General features: G+C 43.3%; 1 protein-coding gene across 2 annotated transcripts in view; it reads left to right on the top strand.

Moving 5' to 3' along the window:
- LOC138267775 (fatty acyl-CoA hydrolase precursor, medium chain-like) overlaps positions 1-19,382 on the top strand; it is a 195,049-nt gene that overhangs the window by 110,859 nt on the left and 64,808 nt on the right. For both annotated transcript variants that reach the window (XM_069216972.1, XM_069216973.1), the window contains 3 exons: positions 3,190-3,285; positions 7,152-7,292; positions 15,835-15,924. In XM_069216972.1, the coding sequence (XP_069073073.1) occupies positions 3,190-3,285; positions 7,152-7,292; positions 15,835-15,924 (327 nt within the window). The remainder of the gene's footprint in view (positions 1-3,189; positions 3,286-7,151; positions 7,293-15,834; positions 15,925-19,382) is intronic.

The raw sequence follows: 19,382 nt of genomic DNA, 5'->3' as shown, positions 1-19,382 counted from the left end.
CGTGTATGTGTGTTGGTGGTGCCTGCGTGTGTGTCGGGTGTGTATGTGTAAGGTAATGTCGGGGGTCGGGGTGGGGAGGGGGATCCTGCCACCATTGGGGGGTGGCAGGAGTGGTGGGGGGTGTAGGTGGGGGAGTCGGGGTGGGGGTGGGGGAGACCCCTATCAGTGCCAGGGAAGGAATTCTCTGGCACTGATAGTGCTTACCCCCATGGATTTCATGGCGGTTCCTACCGCTGGAAATCCACGGCGGTAAGCCGGGTCAAAATACCGGCGGCGGTATTGTCACGACCGCCGGGCTGGAGACCCAGGTCTCCAGCCCAGCGGTCGTCTCCGCCCTGGCGGGCGGAACGGAGAAGCAGCAGATGACCATGGCGGTAACCGCCATGGTCATAATCCTCAAAAAAAGACCACCAGCCTGTTGGCGGTCTTTCCGCCGCTTTAACACCGTCCGCCAGGGTTGTAATGACCCCCATTGTGTTAACACACCTCACTCTAAATTCCCCTAATGTTCACCATTTATGGTTAGCAGAAACAAATAAAGCACACCCCAACGCAGTGCTCATCAACTTATAAATGCCTATAATGACACCTTCAGTCACATCATCAATACCATCGCTGACCTAACACTTTAAAAGAAAAAAATCAGTTATAGATAGGAAGGTATGGGATATGTACTCTATGCTTTTTTCCCACTATGTAGCAGTGTTACATAAATATGTTTATACCAAAGTAGGAAGAAAAACAATTTAACTATTTATCTCAGAATATATCTCCTAGATTCTCAAAAGACAATCAAATACAGAACTTCCTAAATCTCAGTGTGCCAACCTCCTCCAAGGCTAAGTGCCGGCTACCCACACCTCCGCTCTTCTTGACCCGAAAAACAAATTACTTAAGCCAGTCTCTCAAAACCTTTTGCCAGGCCCAAACTTTTCTTTTTAAGAGTTATGAGTCATTCCCTGGGTAGTCCCTAAAGGCTCATAAGGAAGGGTGCATTGTACTTAAAAAGTAGAATATATATTTTTACATTTCCTAACAGTATGCTGTTAGGCCAATGCTTAATTCAAGCCGATGGTTTCCGTAGCTCAGCACCAACACTTAATTGTGAAAATCACCACGTATGACAGACTGCCACATGGTGGCACTGCTCGCCTAAATTAGAGCTAAACACAACAGATATTTATTAATTCAATATACATTAAAATGACTAAAAACAGCTTCCCAAGCCATTCTTATATCTTTTGGGCTTGATATAGTCTGAATTGCAACACGTGTAGTATCTGTTGGTTAGCAGTTATGTTCCATCTGTCACTGACAGTACTGGCAGGGGAAATAGATGGTACAGACTGCAGTGGCCTCCTGATGAGAGCCATGGCACTTATTTGTTTGCAAACTAAGCCCTATGTAAGGCTATTTCTCCCATGGACTAATACTTGGTTAACTTATTACACTTAGTGAGGGATACCTTCATTTGCGCCAGCTAGAGCAATTCTGTTTTCACTCAAATTAATTGTAAATTAAAATTCTGTTTAATGGTAGAGCTGGATTTTAATTTATGAATCAGAAAATGGCACTTTTAGTAAGATGGCATTTTCTGTCTAAATCAGCTGTGCCTTTTTGCCGGTGTGAATAGCTCTCCAGTTTTGAGTTGTGTATTGCTCCCAGACATTGAGACAAAAGAGGGCTAGGTGTGAGGGGAGAGGGTCTTTCTGACAGGATGGCAGGGAAGGAATTGTGCATTACTCTGAATACTCTTCAAAGGGCCCTGCCTGCAGCACATACAAAGGAACCTGACATCAGAACTGCCTTGTCTCTGCTCCAGCTCTGGGCCCTAATTCTAATTTCCGGTGTCCTATAAATTCTTCTTCTCTGTTTTGAAGGGTGAGGAGACAATGAATCAAAATATTCAAATTAATTACAGTGTAACTCGATGGTCACACATTCAAATCCTGAGACCAATGTATAGTTCAAAGGGCTTTATTTTGACTCAAAGTCAACCTTATCTCAAAATCATATTATAAATATACAGTCTAACCAAAGGCGAATCAAAATGTCACACAGTTTGAAATTTAACTAACATGTAAAAGACCACTAATTAAATTGCGTTAATGCAGAAAATAATGAAAAACAATTGATGCAAAGAACGCAAGTCCAGGTTTTCCTGCATAATGATTTAAGCTAAAATCTTGATTATGTTAATATTCTATGGGTTCAGGAAAGTAGTCAGCACAAATATACATATGTACAAGGGCTCTCTCTAACCAGGCACTTTGTTGCCGAGTTGGAGAGAGCCGGCCCTGGCTCCCAGTCTGCATTGGAGCGCCCAAGGCACTCCAGCAGCATCATGATTGGCACAGGGCAGGCTGGGAGCCTGGAGTGCGGCGGCAATGCGGCGGCAGCGCAGCAAATAGATAAGTTATTTTTTTTATATATTTTATTTATTTTGGCTTCCCCCCGCCACTTTGCCAAGTCGCCAGCCACGACTGTTGACCTGGTTCAGCACAACCAGATAGACTTGGGTGGACGCTATTGACTTAAAAGCACTGCATTTTGATTTAATCTTGGAAAATTCATAACTTGGCTTGTGTATGTTGGATGTTTGTTGTCTTGGTCTTGTTTTACCCAGATAGATATTGGCTATTTTACTAAACTGATGTGGAGTACTTTTGTGGTGGTGGTCACTGTGTTACTGTATGTGTGCACAAATACTTTTCACAGTGCCTTTTTAGTTTAGCCTGGCTGCTCTGTGCCAAGCTGCCAGAGACTGAGCACAGATAACTTTACTGTGTATCTTACTTGCCCTGATTAGGATTGTGGTCCCTACTTGGGCAGAGTGCAAACCTCTGCCAACTAGAGATGCAATTTCTAACAACCCCAGGAAAAATACATGCCTTTTCAGGGATAAATGTAATTAAAAACTACATGCACAATCATCATTAATACGTTTGTGCATTGGAAGCCTAATGAAAATTAAACTCACTTGGTTTTAAAGAATATAAATTCATCGCTATGAATGGGAGGATTCATTGTGAGCAGATTTAGGCTTTCCTTCAACAATGTGGTTCGGCATGGGGCACATCTTTCTAGACCCTTTTCTCTATTAGATCATAGCAATGAAATAGAAGTGTAACTTAGAAATATGCCTGTCAATCATAAATGAATTCTGTTTGTTTCTTTAAACGCCCGTAGATGATTGCTAATTTGACTGGCTGTGACTTAACTGATTCCGCTGCAATTGTAAACTGCATGAGGAAGAAAACTGAGGAGGATATCTTAAAGAGTACGGTAGGTGGCTGTTCATTGAGAAGCTTTTGTGGGACTGGGGCAGAATCTACTTGCGGAGCTGCAAAGTCATCTCATCGCCATTGATCGAACTATGTGCTTCCCCTATCATGAATGTAGTTACACAGGATGGGTGGGGAGGGATGTCCACCACTAGTAACTACTTAGTAAAGTAAAAAGCACATACTTTTTAAGTAGTTTGAATCAATCTGCCTTTACGAGTCAAAATATTGACCGTGGCATTTTTAATCTAATATATAAGGGAAACAAGATCCCACAAAACTCTAATGAAAGCTTAAGTTGGGCAAACATTTCAGTATTCGGGGTCACAAACAACTTTTAATGATGTGGCAGAATAAGGGCGAGGCGAGGAGGACTTCCTTATTCTTAATCTGAAATAAAATGCATTTTAAAAGAAATTTGCTAATAAGCAAAGTCAAATGTAGTTCCGTTAAAAGCAGCCAATAAATACGTTGGAATTATTTACAATATAACTGATTTTTTGGGGGGAAAATTAAGAATATTCGTGAGCCAGCTGATTTTAGGGTAATATAGAATGATATCAGTGATGGGAATGTGATGCTGCTGCTGACCCTAGCAGCGTTTTTCAAAAGGTGCATAACAAAAAGAGCAGAAGGCACCTCTAAAATGAGCATACAGTTTTCACTGGCCGATTCGGAATTAAGAGATCTAAGGGAAAACAATGGATCTCTTGACTTTTACATGGAGATTTTGCCCTCTAAAAGCAGCCCAAATGTCAAGGTGAATGTCCATCTTAGAACGAGGAATTACAAGGGAGATCAGACTTGGAATAACTCATTTCCTTGGTAATTCCTAATTTTTTTGTATATCCACAGGATCCAACGCATAATGGGCCAGAGACTTACCAGTACCCTCAGTATCAACAACTGTGGGGATATTGACAATCTGGCCCATTTTCTAGGCCAGCAGTAACGAGGGCCTTAGTCCATTTTGACCAGGGAAAATTGAATGCATTACGCACATGTAATGTCAGTGCGTTATCACACCATGCATACTTTGCACTATGCCACTCCATGCCACTCCATTCTACACCACTCACTCTACGACACAACAGCCCACTCCATTCTACATCCCTCCACTGTACGCCCTTTCACTCCACTTACCTCACTCCACTCCAGTCTATCTTACTCCACTCCAATTCACCCCCTCCTCTTCCATACAATCTACTTCACACCACTTGAATCTACCCCACCCCAAATTAACCACTCCACTCTACCCCACTTCAGTCTACCCTACTCTACCCCAATCTGCCCGTTTCACTCCACCCAATTGACTCCACTACAATCCAATCTACCCCACTCCACTCTACCCCACTCTACCTTACCTAACTCCACTACAATCTACCCCACTGTACCCCCTCCACCCTAGTCTTCCCATTCCACTTCAATCTATTTCATTCCAATCTACCCCACTCCACTCAATCTAACCCAATCAACCCCACCCCACTACAATCTACACGACTGCACCCCAATCTACGAGATTTCACTCAAATCTACCCCACTCTGCTCCAATCTATTCCAGTCTACCAACTCAACTTCATTCCAATCCACTCCAAAAATGCCCCACTCCAATCATCCCCAATCCACCCCTCTCCAGTGTACCGCAAACCAACCCACCTCCCTCCACTATAATCTACCAGACTCCACTCCAATCTGCACCTCACCACCCCACTCCAATTTACCTCTATCTACTCCACTCCAATCTACCTGACTCCACTCCAATCTACCCCACTCCAGTCCATTCTACCCCAGTGCATTTAAGCGACTTCATTCCAATTTACCCCACTCCAATCTATCCAACTCTTTACCACTCTAATCTACCCCACCACATTCCACTCTAGTCTACCCCACTCCACTACAATGTTCCCCACTCCAATCTACCATAATCCGCTCCACTCTACCCCAATCTACCACACTAGAATCTGCCTAATTTACCCCACTTCACTCTAATCGAATCTACTCACTCTACAAAAATCTACCCCACTCCACTCCAATCTAACCCTCCTAGTCCACCCTCCTCAATTTACCTCACCCCAAACTACGCCACCCTAATCTACCCCATCTACACCCACTCCACTCTAATCCAGCACACTCCATCGCACTCCACTCCAATCTACAGCACCCCACTCTACTTTACCCCAATCCACCCCACCTCAGTCCACTCCAATCTACCCTATTCTACTCCAGTCTATCCCACTCCAAACTACTGCACTCCACTAATCTACCTTCAATGTACCCCACTCCAATCTACCCCACTGCATTCCAATCTACCCCACTCTAATCTGCCCAATCTACCCCATTCCGCCCTATTCCCAATCTACCCCACTCCACTCTCCCCCAACCCACTTCACCCCAGAATACCCTTCTCCAATCTACATCATCCCAATCCACACCATCCAATCTGCCCCACCCCAATCTGCTCCACTCCAAATTACCCCAATTTACCCCACTCCAATCTACCCCAATCCATCCCAATCTACCACACACCACGCTATTAAATTGTCCTCAAATCTATCCTACTTGATTCCAATCTACCCCAATCTACCCTACTCCAAACTAAACCCACTCCTATCAATCCTACTCCAATCTACCCCATTCCACTTCAATCTCCCCCACTCCAATCAACCCTACTATAATCCACCCAATCGACCCCACTCCATTCTACCCTACTCCACTCTACCCCATTCCACCCTAATCTACCCCACTCCACTCCAATCTACTCCTTTCCACTCCAATCTACCCCACTCCAATCCAATTTAGTCTGGTCCACAGCACTCCACTGTTCTGGAGTCTACCGCACTCCACTCTACCCCACTACATCCCACTTCACCCTACCCTGATCTACCCCACTCCACTGCAATCTGCCCCAAATCACTCACATCTACCCAAATCTACCCCAATCCAGTGTACCCCACTCTACTCCAATCCAATCTACCCCACTGCCCCACTTCAATCTACCACAATCTACTCCACTCTAGTCGAATCTACTCCACTCTAATTTACCCACTCTACCCCCAATCTACCCCTCAATTCTACTCTTTTCTAACCCACCCATACCAATCTACCCCACACCACTCGAATCTACCCCACTACACCCTAATCTACCCCACGACAAACTACCCCAATCTACTCCCACTCCATTTCAATCTACCCTGCTATAATCCACCCAATTTACCCTACTACAGTCTACCCCACTACCTCCAAACTACTGCAGTCCTCCAGACTCTAGTCCAATCTACCCCAATATATCTGACTCCACTCTATTTAGCCTAATCTACCCTACTACTACCTACCCCACTCCAATCTACCCCACTGCAATCTACCACACTTCAGTCTACCCCAATATGCCCCTCTCCACCGAATCTACCCCACTGTACTCTACCCCACTCTACTCCATTCCACCCCAATCCACACCAATTCAATCTACCCAACTACAGTTGACTCCAATCTACACAACTATCCCACTCCAATCTACCACAATCCACACCCACTCCATTCTACCTCACTCTACCCCCACTCCACTCTGCCCCCGAACTACCCCACTCCACACCACTATCTTTTAGCCATGATGAACAGCTGCCACACTGGTGGACAACATGGCTAAAACACATTGCCAATGCCAATAGCCTTTGCATAGGCAAGACCTATTGGATTTGCCAATGCCTGTTTGTACTTTTAATGGTGTGGTAGGACAACCAAGACATGCTGCTTATGGTGGGGCAACTTTAATTCGTATGTACCTAAATAATAACTTGGCTAAGTGTATTAATGTAATTTTACCAGAAAATAATGAATGATTAAACTATATTATTTATGTGCTTCCCTTAGATGTATCTGACTGTCCCTGCAGTGGTAGATGGTGTGTTCCTCACAAAGGACCCCGAAGAGATTCTGGCTGATCTGGGTTCCAACCCCGTCCCCTATTTAATCGGAGTCAACAACAATGAGATGGGATGGATCATGCCCCTTGTAAGAGTGCCTATTCTGAGAAATCATTGCTTATATAATCATCGATCAGTGAATTCTTTTTAGATTCAAATCTACTGTTTTATCTAGAATGCATATTCTAGTTACAGGTTACATGGATGTGTCTGCCAAATGTAACCTGAATATGAATATGGTCCCTGCTGCATAGGGAGAGGCAGAAACATAAATCAGTGGTGATCTGACAGACTGTATGAATGAAAACATTTACATTTAACACCAAGAAATGTAATCTCAGTGTTCATGGAGAGAAAGTAGGATTCGATCAGCAGGTTCTAGAATTGAGAAAAAGCATTAAAGGCATCTTGTGTGGATGCTGGTAACCCTTAGATGTAACAAAAGTGTTCATGAAGTCTACGCAGGTTACAGTTTGAGAAGGTTCTATAGTAAACATCTTGTAAATATTTCTTGAGGGCCTCCTGTAAAATACATTTTAATAAAACAGGTGCACGTAGCAAATGCAAATTCACAAAACCAAGATCTGTTGATGTCTATGCCAGTAGATTCACAACAGAACTAGAAAATCTGCAAGTAAGTGGACTTTTAAAAAGTCTCCAATTGGAAGCTAGAGATGGGAGCATCACTTCTACAGGGGAGGGGCGTGGGGTGGCCACAGGCTCAACATTTAATGAGTATTGACAAATATCTCCAATGCATTTTTCATATCCAATATATGCATCTTCATTTAGTGCCATAAAAGCCTGGATTACATTGTCAAACTATGTGTGAAAAATACCAAACACAGCAATCTCTCGTTTGAGATTTACGCACAGCCAGGTGGCAGGGGTTTGTACTGTCAAAGCGTTACAATGGCTCCACTGACACACTGCTCTTTCCTCAGTTCTTGATGGTTAGGGTGGGAAAATCGCTCTAAGAATGGGCATCCTTTCTCGTGGGTATGCAGGGCTTCAAAATTAAATTGTAGTGACATGGTTCTGACTGGAAATGCACTCATATACTCCAGAAAATCCTCTTGAATTATCTGCACTTTTTAAGATCTACATTTTACTTTTTTCAATTGTGTCTGTCCTAGTTCACTTTCAATGTCCATGACCATGCCATTGTCACCTGCTAAACTGGAATCACTTTTTAATGGCCATGACCGTACCTTCTTGTATGCCAAGCTGGAGATGGTCTTCATTGTCCATGACCATTTCTTATTTCATTTATTTTCTAATTGTCAGGCCGAGCATGTACATAGTAAGCTAGGCTTTGTTAGATTCCATAAATTCCATGAACCCTTGATCCTGCAACCTGGTTACAAAACGAAGCAATTTTACATGGCCTTGCAGTCCTCTCGCATCTCTCCTCATTTCTGCATTCTGCCTCATTTGATTTTTTTATCCAGCTCCGTTCCCGCTACTTTCCTAGTCATGAAGTATGACTGATAATTTAAGTGGCAGTGGGGCAATTATAAGTTACACAGATCTCTCAGTCTTCGCTTAGGCTGCATACAATATTTCCGTTTAAACCAAGAGAGAGAACTGGTTGCTGCAGTTGGTCTTAGTCAGCAATTCACTGTGAAAGATGGCATCAGTGACACAAATAATTCTCGGGCGTCTATTCATTCTTCGATACTTGACCTAGCGGTTGTATATTGTGAGTAGTAGCGGTTGCTTCCAAATCGTTATTAGTGACAGTGTTTATGTTTTGACAATCATACTCCTGGTAAACAAGTTTTTCGACGAGATCGATCCCCACTATCTGTATAAAAGTTCTTGAAATGGGGTTTGCTTCACTCAGATATTTCAAGGGAGTCGAGTATTTTTTGTTAACTAATTTCAGAATTAAATCCTCCCATGCTATGTGCAACTAACCATCACCCTGATGCCCTCACCTTGACAAATTCATACCCTGGGCTTCTGCTCACCTGGAGAGTTCATTCATTCCCTGTGCTGGCTGCAGCACATCATTGCTTTTCCATGACATAGCCAACATGTCTTTTGGAAAGGAGCAAAGCAAGGTGGGTGAACTTACATGCTGTTTTGTCACGTCTCCACCTCACAATGAAACCCAACAAACTTATCTTGCGTGCTACACAACCTCGATGTTCATCAGTTGACCTGAGATGGTGAGTATGAGCAGTTTCACTGCCACTTCGACTTGGCATTTAAAAGTACTTGCCAAACCTTAAACTCCCCTTTTTCTACATATAAGCCACCCCTAAGGTAGGCCCTAGATACCCCGTAGGGCAGGGTGCTATGTAGGTGAAAGGCAGGACATGTACCTGTGCAGTTTATATATCCTGGTAGTGTAAAACTCCTAAATTTGTTTTTACACTTCTGTGAGGCCTGCTCCTTTCATATGCTAACATTAGGGCTATTCTCATATACTGTTTGAGTGGTAGTTTCTGATCTGAAAGGAGTAACAAGGTCATATTTAGTATGGCCAGAATGGTAATACACAATCCTGCTGACTGGTGAAGTTGGGTTTAATATTAGTACTTTAGAAATTGCACTTTTAGAAAGTGAGCATTTCTCTGCACTTAAATCATTCTATGCCTTACAATCCACATCTGGCTGGGTTAGTTGACAGCTCCCTTGTGCATTCCACTCAGACAAACCCCAAACACAGGATGCGCAGTCACACTTGCACACATCTGCAAATTGAATGGGTCTTCCTGGGCTGAGAGGGTGGAGGGCCTGACACTTACATGTCAACGGACAGTAGCCTGCCCTCACACAAAGGACTGCCACACCCACTACTGGGACCCTGGCAGACAGGATGGAACTGAAAGGGGGCCTGGTGCACTTCTAAGCCACTCTTTGAAGTCTCCCCCATTTCAAAGGCACATTTGGGTATTTAAGCAGGGTCTCTGCATCCTGCCAAGAAGAACTTCCTTGCTGCCCAAAGGACTCACCTGTCTGCTTTCTGTGAAGGACTGCTGCCTTGCAGTTGCCCTGCTGCCTTGCTGCTCTCTGGCTGTGGTGAAGAAGTGCTCTCCAAGGGCCTGGATAGAGCTTGCCTCCAGTTCCCTGAAGTCTCAGAACCAAAAAGACTTCATCTCTACAAGAAGGACTCCTTGTGCGGCGAACTTTGACGCACAGTCTACGAGAAACAACGCACAGAGTGCATCGGGGTTGAAAATTTCACTACACGCCAAACCGGAATGACGCAGCCTGACTTCACATCAAGAAGATCGATGCAGAACCAGCATAGCGACCGGAAATTCGATGCAGGGTGCACTGGATCGATGCAGCCCAACTTCCAGAGAGCAATCAACGCAGCGCCTGCCCAGAAATTTAGACACAACGCCCACCGAATCGAAGCAGCTTCTGTGACTTCGTCCTTCCAGCGCAGGAAATCCATGCATCATCCCTTGAGGCCAGTCAAGAGGTGATGAAGGAGTGGTACGACTAGAAGGCCACTGTGGTAGAATTCTCACCTGGTGATGAAGTGTGGGTGATGAAGCCAGTAGAGCCTGGAGCTCTCCAGGACTGCTGGACTGGCCCATTTGAAGTAAAGGAGCGAAAGGGGAGGCCACTTACCTAGTGGACCTCAAGACCCCTAAAAAACCCCTAAGAGTCCTTCACCACAACAGGCGGAAGCCTCATTTTGAGAGGTCTGATGTCAGTCTGTTCCTTGTGACAGATGAGGGCATGGAAGAGGAGAGTGAGCCTCTCCCCGACCTCCTCTCTGCCAATAAAAGTGATGGGTCAGTGGATGGTGTTGATCTCTCTGACTCCCTGACTCCAGAACATAGAGGAGACTGCTATGAGTTATTGGAATAGTTATCTTCCTTGTTTTCCCTCACTCCTGGACTCACCCACTTGTGTGTCCATGATATTGACACGGGAGACAGTCCCCCTGTAAAGAACAACATTTCCAGGTTGTCAGACAAGGTGAAGGCCAGCATCAAGGAGGAAGTCACCAAGATGCTGGTCCTAGGGGTTATTGAGAAGTCCAGTAGTCCCTGGGCCAACCTTGTGGTGCTGGTACCCAAGGCTGCTGCTCCCAGTGTCAAGCCAGAACTCTGGTTCTGCGTGGACTACTGGGGTCTCAATTCAGTCACACGGACTGTAGCTGACCCCATCCCCTGAGCTGATGAGCTCGTAGGCAGACAAGGCGCTGCCAAATTCCTCAGTACTTTTTATCTCATATCAGGGTACTGTCAGATCGCCTTGACTGAGGGGGCTAAAGAGAGATCTGTATTTTCCACACCTGATGGCCGTTACCAATTCTGGCTGATGCCCTTTGGGTTGAAAAATGCCCCGCTACCTTCCAACAGTTGGTTAACGGGGTCCTAGCTGGCAAGGATGCCTTCTGTGCAGCCTACCTAGACGACACTGCCATCTATAGTTCCAGCTGGGAGGAACACCTGTCCACCTGAAAGAGGTGCCTAAGGGCCAGATGTAGCAAAACGCCAATTTGTGACTTGCAAATTGCGAGTCCCTGCGACTCGCAATTTGCAACTCGCAAATTGGTATGCAGAACGGTGTCTCAGACACCGTCTGCGAGTCGCTATGGGGTCGCAATTACCCACCTCATTAATATTAATGAGGTGGGTCGCAAATTGCGGCCCCATAGCGAGTCTAGGCACTCGCAAACATGGAGGCCTGCTGTAGTCAGCAGACCTCCATGTTCGTGACTGCTTTAAAATAAAGCAGTTTTTTTTTTTAAGTGTAGCCCGTTTTCCTTAAAGGAAAACGAGCTGCACTTAAAAAAAAAACCGAAACCTTTAGTTTCGGTATTTTTGCAGGGCAGGGAGTGGTCCCTTGGACCACTCCCTGCCCTGAAAAAATATTTGTGGGTCCATTCACAAAGTGGAAGGGGTCCCATGGGGACCCCTTCCAATTTGCGAGTGGGTTACCATCCACTTCAAGTAGATGGTAACTGTGACTCCATTTGCGACCGCATATGCGGTCGCAAATGGAATTGCATTCCCCTTCCTATTTGCGATTCTGAACTGCATATTGCGAGTCGGTCCCGACTCGCAATATGCATTTCTGAATAGCAAAGAGGCTTTTGCGCCTCGCAAACGCCGATTTTCGCCGTTTGCGAGGCGCAAACCCTTTGCTACATCTGGCCCTAAGTCCCTGCAACAGGCAGGCCTGACCATCAAGGCCAGTAAGTGCCAGATTGGGCAGGGTTTCGTGGTGTACTTGGGACACCTAGTGGGTGGCGGCAAGGTGCAGCCCTTCCAGGCCAAGGTTGAAACTATTAGAGCCTGGAAACCACCTAGAACTTAAACCGAGGTGAGGGCTTTCTTGGGCTTCACTGGTTATTACCGTAGGATCGTAAAGGGTTATGGAACCATTGTGTCACCCTTGACAGAACTCACATCCAAAAACCTACCTAGGTTGGTGAATTGGACAGAGGCTTGTCAGAAAGCCTTTGACTCCCTGAAAGAAGCCATGTGCACAGCCCCTGTGCTTGAGGCACCTGACTACTCCCAGGAATGTATTGTGCAGACAGATGCTTCAGAGCATGGCATAGGGGCAGTTATAGCACATCTAAATGAGGAGGGCCTAGACCAACCAGTAGTCTTTATTAGCAGAAGACTATTACCACGGGAACAGAGGTGGAGTGCTATTGAGAGAAAAGCATTTGCTGAGGTCTGGGCACTGAAGAAGCTGAGACCATACCTGTTTGAGACTCACTTCCGGGTTCAGACAGACCACAAGCCCCTCAGGTGGCTCATGCAGATGAGGGGTGAGAATCCTAAACTCTTGAGGTGGACCATTTCCCTTTAGGGGATGGACTTTACGGTGGAGCATCGCCTGGGGATTGACCACGCCAACGCTGATGGTCTCTCTAGATACTTCTGCCTTAGCGATGAGAGCTCCCAGGAGGTTGGGTAGCTTTCCCTACTTTCAGCCTTGGGGAGACACATGTTAGACCTGACAGCCTGGGCTGCATCGAGGTTCCAGAAACTGCATGATCAACATTGAGTTCTAAAGCCTCAAGATTTTGCCCATAACTGGTAAGCTGTTTGCATAAGGATGTCTCATGCAGCAGGCTGATGTGATGTAGCAACAACTCTTGTGTAATTTTGCTCCAGTACCTCTGGCTTTCCAGTCTTCAAGACTGACAGTGGTCACTGCTCAGGCATGATCAGTGTTGTCTTTTATCATAATTGTTTCAAATTTTGCTGAACAATCACAAGCAGAAGGGCAATGCGGTGGATGCAGCAAAAGTGTCTGCAACTGGGGCCATTCTGGATGGTAATGCTTGCTCTGTGCAGCACTGCTTCAAATTCACCTTTCTGTTCTTTCAGAGCCCAAGACACTTACAATCATATAGGACTGCATTTAGGGATGTCGGTATTCATCATGCCTGTTACACACGGACATTTCAAGTACTGTGTGACAAATATTTTGCAATGCGGCTCTGTGTCTGCTGCTCAATGCCACCAGTTTGACACTTACTCATCAGGGAAAGGAAGGGCTCCAACTGGCCATGTAATAATGCATCTTGGCACCTCATCACTGCATGTAGTGCTGTTAGCTAAAGGTCCTGTCTGCCAGACCCTCCAGTGGCTGCTGGCCCTTCTGCATGCAGTTGAAGTTATTTCTCTGGATAATGGAGGAATGTCCACATCAGCTGTGCCTGCTTCAAAAGAATGAGTACAGTGTTTTCTACTGCATGTTGGGAGCCCCACTCCCAAGGCATTCCGACTCACCCCTTCTACACTAGTCAGTCCCGGAAGGCTGATCACTTTATATGAGGTTTGGACATTGGATGTGGCAGATGTTGAGCTATGATTCTCAGTAGCCCAAATTGACACTCATGTTGAGTTCCTATCCAATTAAAATTAAGGAGGTTCGATTTGCATTAAGTGGAGAATCAACCAAAACTGTTTCTTATTATAATTCATTACTTTGTCAAGACCAATAAAGAAAAATGCGCACAACCAGGCTTTTCAAGTTATCAAATTTGTAGAATTATTCAAATACTCGTGTTATTAATACAGAAAGTAAAAAAATAGTTAGTCGAGGGATTTAACATAATGTAAATCATAATATTAAGCCCTAATTACAAAAGGGACCTTGCTTGACTAGCCCTCCCTGTTTTTTACCACAACAGCAAAATCATAGCTTCTTTCCAAATAGCATTTTTTTTAAATGATTTGGACAATGACAGCACACAGTTTCCTAGATTGTTATTAAGTAGAGAGAGGGTATACAAATGTTACTTGCACAGCAAACCAATCAGACTACAAATTTCCAAAACTCCTGCTTGCAAACGATGATCATTAGATAGAAACATGAGAAATGTAACTTAATACAATGGACTATTCTGCACATTAATATCGTCGAGCATAGCAACGGAGGTTCAGCACATTAACCTCAAAAAGGATTCAAATATATCCCCTTGCAAAGGAAGCTAGGGAAAGCATGTGTGTGCATACAGAGATAGTCTCTGGCTGTAGCTGAAGTACAAGTATTTTGTTTAATGAAAAGTAAGAGACTAGAAATGTTCATGCGCAACATTTAAAAATGCTTTTTTTTAGTAAGGTGACTTGGTTATGCTAACTAGACCAAACCTATATTAATTATTGTTATTCGAAATGGAAAAATATTTCCTCACACTGAGGCTAAATAAAATCACCCTATTCTCACACCACTCATCGCTGAAAGTATCCCAACTGAACCTGAAGACTTCAGGCATCTTCAGCAGCATTAAGCTGTCGCAGAACACAAGCCAAGCCATGGGATCTGCAATTATAGGTCCATTCAGCCATCTCGCGTGTCTACGTCCCAGCCTAGAGTGCATGTTCAGACATCAGAGATACTGTTCACCTTATAGGCACCTTGCAGGTTTACGTGGGTACACCGATCAGACAGCATAAAGAATCCCATAAAGAGCTTCAAGAAAGCAGATGATGAAACAGTTTGACACCAGTCATTAAAAACAGCAACAACAGCAAATGGTACCTGGAAGCAAAATCACCAGCATGCCATAAGCCTGCTGATTCAGCATGAATTAACACTTAACAATCAGCATTAAACATACTTAGGACGTGAAATTATTATACCCTCAAACAACAGCCTGTCATTTTCTGAGCACGAGCATATGTTTGACTTTGAAACACAAGTGTTTTTATTTTGCATCAGTAAACTCAGCTTCCCTAAGCATTCTACAAACAACACAAAATCCAACCCAAACTCCCGATATTTTTATTTTTAATAAATAAATATGAGGTCCCCAACCATTAGCCTTCCACTTTTTTTTTATATAGTATTGCACCCATGAACAGACTTTCACTTGCCTGGTCATGTAGAACGTCTTATTTATTGTTAGGGATGCCCATAATATTCAAATAATGTCCACCACATCTCAGGGATGAACTACTTTCACCTTTATTGACAGAAGTATATTTGAAGGTCATAGGTTCCAATCCTGACCCTAGAGAGGTTGATGAAGCGAGTAACAACATTAATTGTTATATTCAAATGCTTTAAGAAAGGGCTTCAGTGAAAGTGGTATGTAAATAACAGAATCGTTTCTAATTGAACATAATGTCAATTAAATTAATAATAATATTGTTAATCATCATTATCATGATTTTTTTGGTTTTATGCAGACAATGGGTATACCGGAATCCTCAATGAAGGAAGGATTTGACAGAGAAACTGTGAACTATTTAATACACATGTCATCTGCAAACATTGTGGTAAGAGCCTCACTATTTAATATCTGCCACTATCTATCTTACATGAAATATGTGACTCAGTGTGATGTTATACAGTTCTTGAACATAGAAAACATGTTGGCTAATATACACTAAGGTATTATTGATAGTATGTACAGTTGTACCCATGTAGTACTCTTTTTTTGGTACCCTCACATGCATTTGTGAGCATGCTGGAAAACATCTAAAATGGGCATAGGATTAGAATATTTAGGGAATATTCATATATTCATATAAATTAGTAAACATATAAACGACTGTGACCTCTTTGCACTTTTATTAATAGGGAGTTGATAGAATCGGGGCCGATTCACAAAGGCATGTAAGAGTACATAAAAGAGTACTGTGAAACTACGTCCTCTAATCATAAATGCTTTATTGAACAGGCCACGTATTTCCTACAGCTTCATATTTTCAGTTTGGTGAAGCACAGATGTTTTATGCAGAAAAGCTTAGATGGAGTGGTAGGTTGAACAAATATAGAAAATAACCAACTAGATTGTGGGGTAGAGTAAATTGTCCGCGATGAGGCAGAAAGTGGTGGGGTGCAAAATGCTGGGATTTTTTATTTTCTACTCTATGCATTCATTAGACATATGAATTGGCGTTCTACAAGCCTGATCCCGACTACACCTCTCATTAGACATCCCCTCCCCACTTTATTCTCTCATTTTTCCTTTGATTACGTGTCTGCATTTGCACTCTCGCTTTCTTTGTATACACTTTAAGTAAAAAACGGTTTAACAAACAGAAGAAATATGAAAACAGCCACCTCAAAATATGATCAAAGTCATGAGCATGAACCTGACTTGTGCAAACACGTTGGTGACTCACGGGGTCTTTTTTACGTTACATTTAAATGTCAGCTGCCAATTGCAATTGTGCATTTTCCTGGGGACCACAGCAACACTGTACCGGTGAGGTGCACACACCAGTCCCTTATACTGACTAGCACTAAGAGTACTCTTGGCTGGAGGTCAGCAAACTGAGAAAACTGCAGTTTTGGAATGTTAAAGTTGGACTGGGGCTCACACAGATACACATAACACATTCTAAAATGTAAGTCTGGGATCTAGATTAACCACGGTGATTATAAATTAGTTAATACCATCTGAGGCTGTCTTGTTGAAGACATTACGAATTCTTATCGTGGGTGGGCTTTCTTTTGTTGTTTTTGGTAAACTGCCCAGGAAGCCGAGTAAAAAACTAAACATTACTTATGCCTCGGATTCCACGTTTGGGTGATCAAAGTCAATAAAGCTTCAAAGTAAATGTAGAAAATAGCTGTAAGCTGAGCTTTTCTTGCTGTAATACCATATTTAAACTTGAATGGCCTTGGAAAATGCACAGAAGGGAGATAAGACGAAAAACTTAAGGGGTAGCATACACTCTTGTGCCAAAAAGGCGGTGCAACCATCACCTGTTCAGGACATTTATACCAGGTGAAAATGGCTTCTGGTTATAAACATCGAATGAAACATAGTGCAACTTGCTTCTACAGCAAAGCCAGCCCATAGAATGTGTGCCTCCATGCATCTTGCCAATCATGAACTGGTGGATTTCCCGATGTTCTCAGGTGCATCCTGTTCTGCATTTTGCCTAACGTTTGGTTCCCTTGATGAATCTATCCTGACAAATTCAAACTAGTTATATAGTTAAATTTTTTGGTCTTCATTGCTTTCCCCACGCCTCAGTTTTAGCATTGCCGTCATAAATAGGCAATTGATGCAATATTTCAAAGCAAACCATTTTTGACATTTTTTGAGGCATTTCGAACAGAAAATGACTCCGAATGTTGTTTGTATCACACCCAGTAGAGAATAACCACTTTTTAGGACCTTAAAGCGACTAACCTGGCCTTTTTCATAGACTTTAACTCATATTCAACATCTTGTGTTTTGTCATGTTGAGGTATAGAAAAAAGTCCTGAATGGAATGCTTGAATTATTCTCACCTACTGAAAACTACTCAGGTTGAATCTCAGTCCATTGATATTTTTGCACACCATGCCAAACCATTTTACATCGAGCCGTATGCAAATCAGTCTTGACCCTGCTCCAATAGGAACAGACCAACCCAAACTGCCAGGCCAAGTCCTCGCTGAACCAGAACACAAGCAACCCAAGACTGATTTCTTCCTTTTTAGGACTGATCAGTCAAGTATAGATTGGTTACAATATGTAGAACACCCAATCACTTCACTGCTACACTTATGAGGTCACAATTTTTAATTTCAGAGAGCCGACTTGTTATATTTATGTTAGCATCCAGGGTTTTCAGTGAGCCCACTCACTGCATGCCTGTCCAACACTGCCCTCCTCTGAGGAACAATGAGCGATTCACTGCCCTGCTGTTTGCTTGCTATCATGGTAAATAATATATTTAATGTATGCCATTCAGTTCCAGCTCAAACGCATAGAGGATTCAATGGGAAAGACATGCACTTCAACAGGCTTCAGAGGTTTCATGCAGTCATAAAATACACATAAATGAAAGCCCAATGAAGTCAGTCAAAATAGTTGATAAGATCGTGCAGAGCTTTTAGTTTGCTGAAATTAGTGAGTATTCAGGAACAATGATTTTATATGAAACTGTTTTATGTTTATCATCTTTCCCCCTAAAACCACAGGAAACATGTTAAAAAATGATGAGTCCCAAATAAAGTGTCTCATTTAATTTCAAAATTTGAAGCCGGTGCTATTCTTATTTTCCTGGCACCTTTGTGTATCAAACACTTCCCCACTTATCACTGAATCTGTAGATATCGTCGAGGGAGAATTCTGAAGGCACACTGCAATGATGGGTCATATTTCACTTTAAGATGGCCAACAACTATACTTTCACCCATTTGTCTCTCTTCTCTGTCCTTTGAGAAACAAGCGTCTTCTATGCTATGCAGCTGCAAATGCAGAATTAGACACTAGAAGGACTAGAAAACGAAAGACTTTAACTGCTTCTAGAGAGACGAAAACATTCAGCCACCACTTCCCATGCCCCCACCAATCTCACCGTCAACTGCAGTGTCAGCCAGAAGACCACTTAGAATGCCCCTGGGGAACACAGACAAATCTCATCCTGAAAAATACAGTTTTGTGATTTCAGTGAAAGAAAAAGAATGGCCCAGAGCCACTGTATAATAGGCCATTGGTAACATCGTATGTCAGTCCTGGCTAGGAGTAGGAGTATAAATCGTCTCTAAATAACCCCAGACATGTCACCTCATAATTTCTCATGAATGGTCATGTTATTGCATTATTACTGTCACAGGCATACCAAGATAATGGTGACAAATATGTGTTTGTCTGCATTTTTTAAAGAAGTAACTGAAAATAACTTCTGTATTCGAATTACTTAATGTGTTCATAGCTGCCAAGAAGCTCAATTTCTTGTGAAACACTTTAAGACATTCCTAATGTTTCAACGAACAGTGCGTTCCATTT

This window comes from Pleurodeles waltl, chromosome 12, assembly GCF_031143425.1.
Source record: "Pleurodeles waltl isolate 20211129_DDA chromosome 12, aPleWal1.hap1.20221129, whole genome shotgun sequence".
Taxonomy (NCBI): Eukaryota; Metazoa; Chordata; class Amphibia; order Caudata; family Salamandridae; genus Pleurodeles; species Pleurodeles waltl.
Note: the sequence above shows the minus strand (reverse complement) of the source record. Positions and strands in the feature narration are given on the sequence as shown.